At 39.4% G+C, this 1,945-nt stretch overlaps 1 protein-coding gene across 1 annotated transcript in view; it reads right to left on the bottom strand.

The window, feature by feature from the left end:
* Positions 1–1,779, bottom strand: part of appbp2 (amyloid beta precursor protein (cytoplasmic tail) binding protein 2) — a gene marked incomplete at its 3' end in the record, with an annotated part of 17,725 nt that extends 15,946 nt beyond the window's left edge. The window contains 1 exon segment of the mRNA XM_014014174.1: positions 1,324–1,779. Within this exon segment, the coding sequence (XP_013869628.1) occupies positions 1,324–1,461 (138 nt within the window).
* Positions 1,780–1,945: the final 166 nt, after the last annotated feature.

Here is a 1,945-nt window from a genome sequence, read left to right as displayed (position 1 = left end):
GCCTAAATGGGAGCCCTGCAACAACCTAATAACAGTCTTAAAATAATGTTTTGTTACAATTAACAAGTGAACTCTACAAAACTCAACCGTTTAATTTACAGCATTTAGATTTTTCAGTGATGGTTAAAAATGATTCAGTGACAGAGTGTTTTTAATTAATGCCTCCTCAAACCACACACACATAAATACAAACAACTCAAGTTTAAAAAGCATTAATTAATACAACTGGTGTCATTTTACTTTGACTGCAGCAGGGTCATCAGCAGGTGTAGATTACCCCTTCACAATATTAAATAATTATATTTCTCATAAAATAAGCTTAATTAATTACTGCAGAACATGACAATTTTTTATTATCCGATTACTCGATTAATCGTCAGAATAAATCGATAGATTAATCGATTACTAAAATAAATCGTTAGCTGCAGCCCTAGGTCTGATATGTAAAACTGGGCAGATATTAACCTCCAATATTGATTTCCACTTTTTATCTTTGTGTTTCTGTTTTGGGAGATGGTTGTTTGAGCAGCATCTGTTTGATCATGATGGTGATATTGATGCTGCAGCCAGGAATAACTGAAGTACAGAGCCATGTCAGAGGTCTGCTCGTTTATTTACCATATCAAAATAAGACCCAAGTGTGTTTGTGTGTATATGTATAACATAATCTGTGTATTTGTGTAATACCAGTAAATATCTGTTATCGGCCATAACAGCAACAATTATATCGGATATCGATATCGGCTGAACTTTTCATATCGGTGCATCCCTAATTTTTAGCACAGTTCAGACCTGGCAACATCCTCCTCCTCCAAGAAAAAAACATCTTCATTCTGCATATCAGCACTTATAATAACAATAATTTGGGTCAAAATTCAATAAACTTAAAGTGACAGTGCGATAATTAATTTCCTATCTGGCAATCCTGTCTGAGTGAAAACTACGGAGGATTCAAGGCGCACAGCCATTATTGTTCCCGTGTAAACCCACTGGACCCGACTGGATCAACTGGCTGACTTCCACACTGCCCTGACAGGTTAGACTCTTCACACAGTGTTACTTGAAAACATAACAAACCTAACAAACATGTTTCTATTCTCAATAGTAACAATTAAGAATCTCTTATGGATCTGAATACAATAAATTATCTTTAAAAGAGTTGATCTCCCAGTTTTCTTCTTGCATGCTAAAAACCTAACAGCGACGTGTGTTATCTTTTCTCTTTTTAAAACACTTTATTTTACAGTGTGTTAGCTGCTAATGCTAGCAGCGCTGACCGGATGGTGGCTGTGAGACCGGAGCACCTGAGCCGTGAAAACCTACCTTATAGTAGACATCGAACTGGATATTTTCTGGCAGAGACCGTATGTCTCTTCTGGCTCGGCTGTAGTTGTCCACCACCGCTGAGATAGCGGTGTTATACAGCGTTTCTGGGATCCATTCGAGCTCCGCCGCAGCCATGTTGTTTCGCCAAAAGACGCCTCGCAGCAGCGGCTACAGCCCTCCCCACCGCTCCCTGCTAAACTCAGCGCCGAAAAGGTCCTTCCTCCGGGGGGCCTCCGGCAACATCCGCCCCGCTGTTAGCCCACAAGCAGTCCAAGTAGCGACGGGTCAAACCCGCAGCTCTAAATTCGCTGAACAATCGTCTCCTTTTCTTTTCCTCAGATGTTTATTCGGTAACCTTACGTGCCACCTCCGGTGCGACGTTACGCGTTTACGTACGTAGACGTAATGACGTCATGTCGCTGTCTATTTTTTTTTTTATTAGAATCAAAATGAAGAACAATGTAAAATAGAGTACAGTAAAACATTTGCCAGGGGGTTAGGTTACAAGCTTTGAGACAATTTTAAAATAACATTACACAAAGACTTGAAAAAGATCACATAAGGCACAGGTTTTAATAGCTTTCGTATTTATAGAGTCTAATAGTTGTAATATATTGTT

The sequence above is a fragment of the Austrofundulus limnaeus genome, unplaced genomic scaffold (assembly GCF_001266775.1).
Source record: "Austrofundulus limnaeus strain Quisiro unplaced genomic scaffold, Austrofundulus_limnaeus-1.0 Scaffold111, whole genome shotgun sequence".
Classification (NCBI taxonomy): Eukaryota; Metazoa; Chordata; class Actinopteri; order Cyprinodontiformes; family Rivulidae; genus Austrofundulus; species Austrofundulus limnaeus.
The sequence above is the reverse complement of the archived record's forward strand: the minus strand, read 5'-3'. Positions and strand labels throughout refer to the sequence as shown.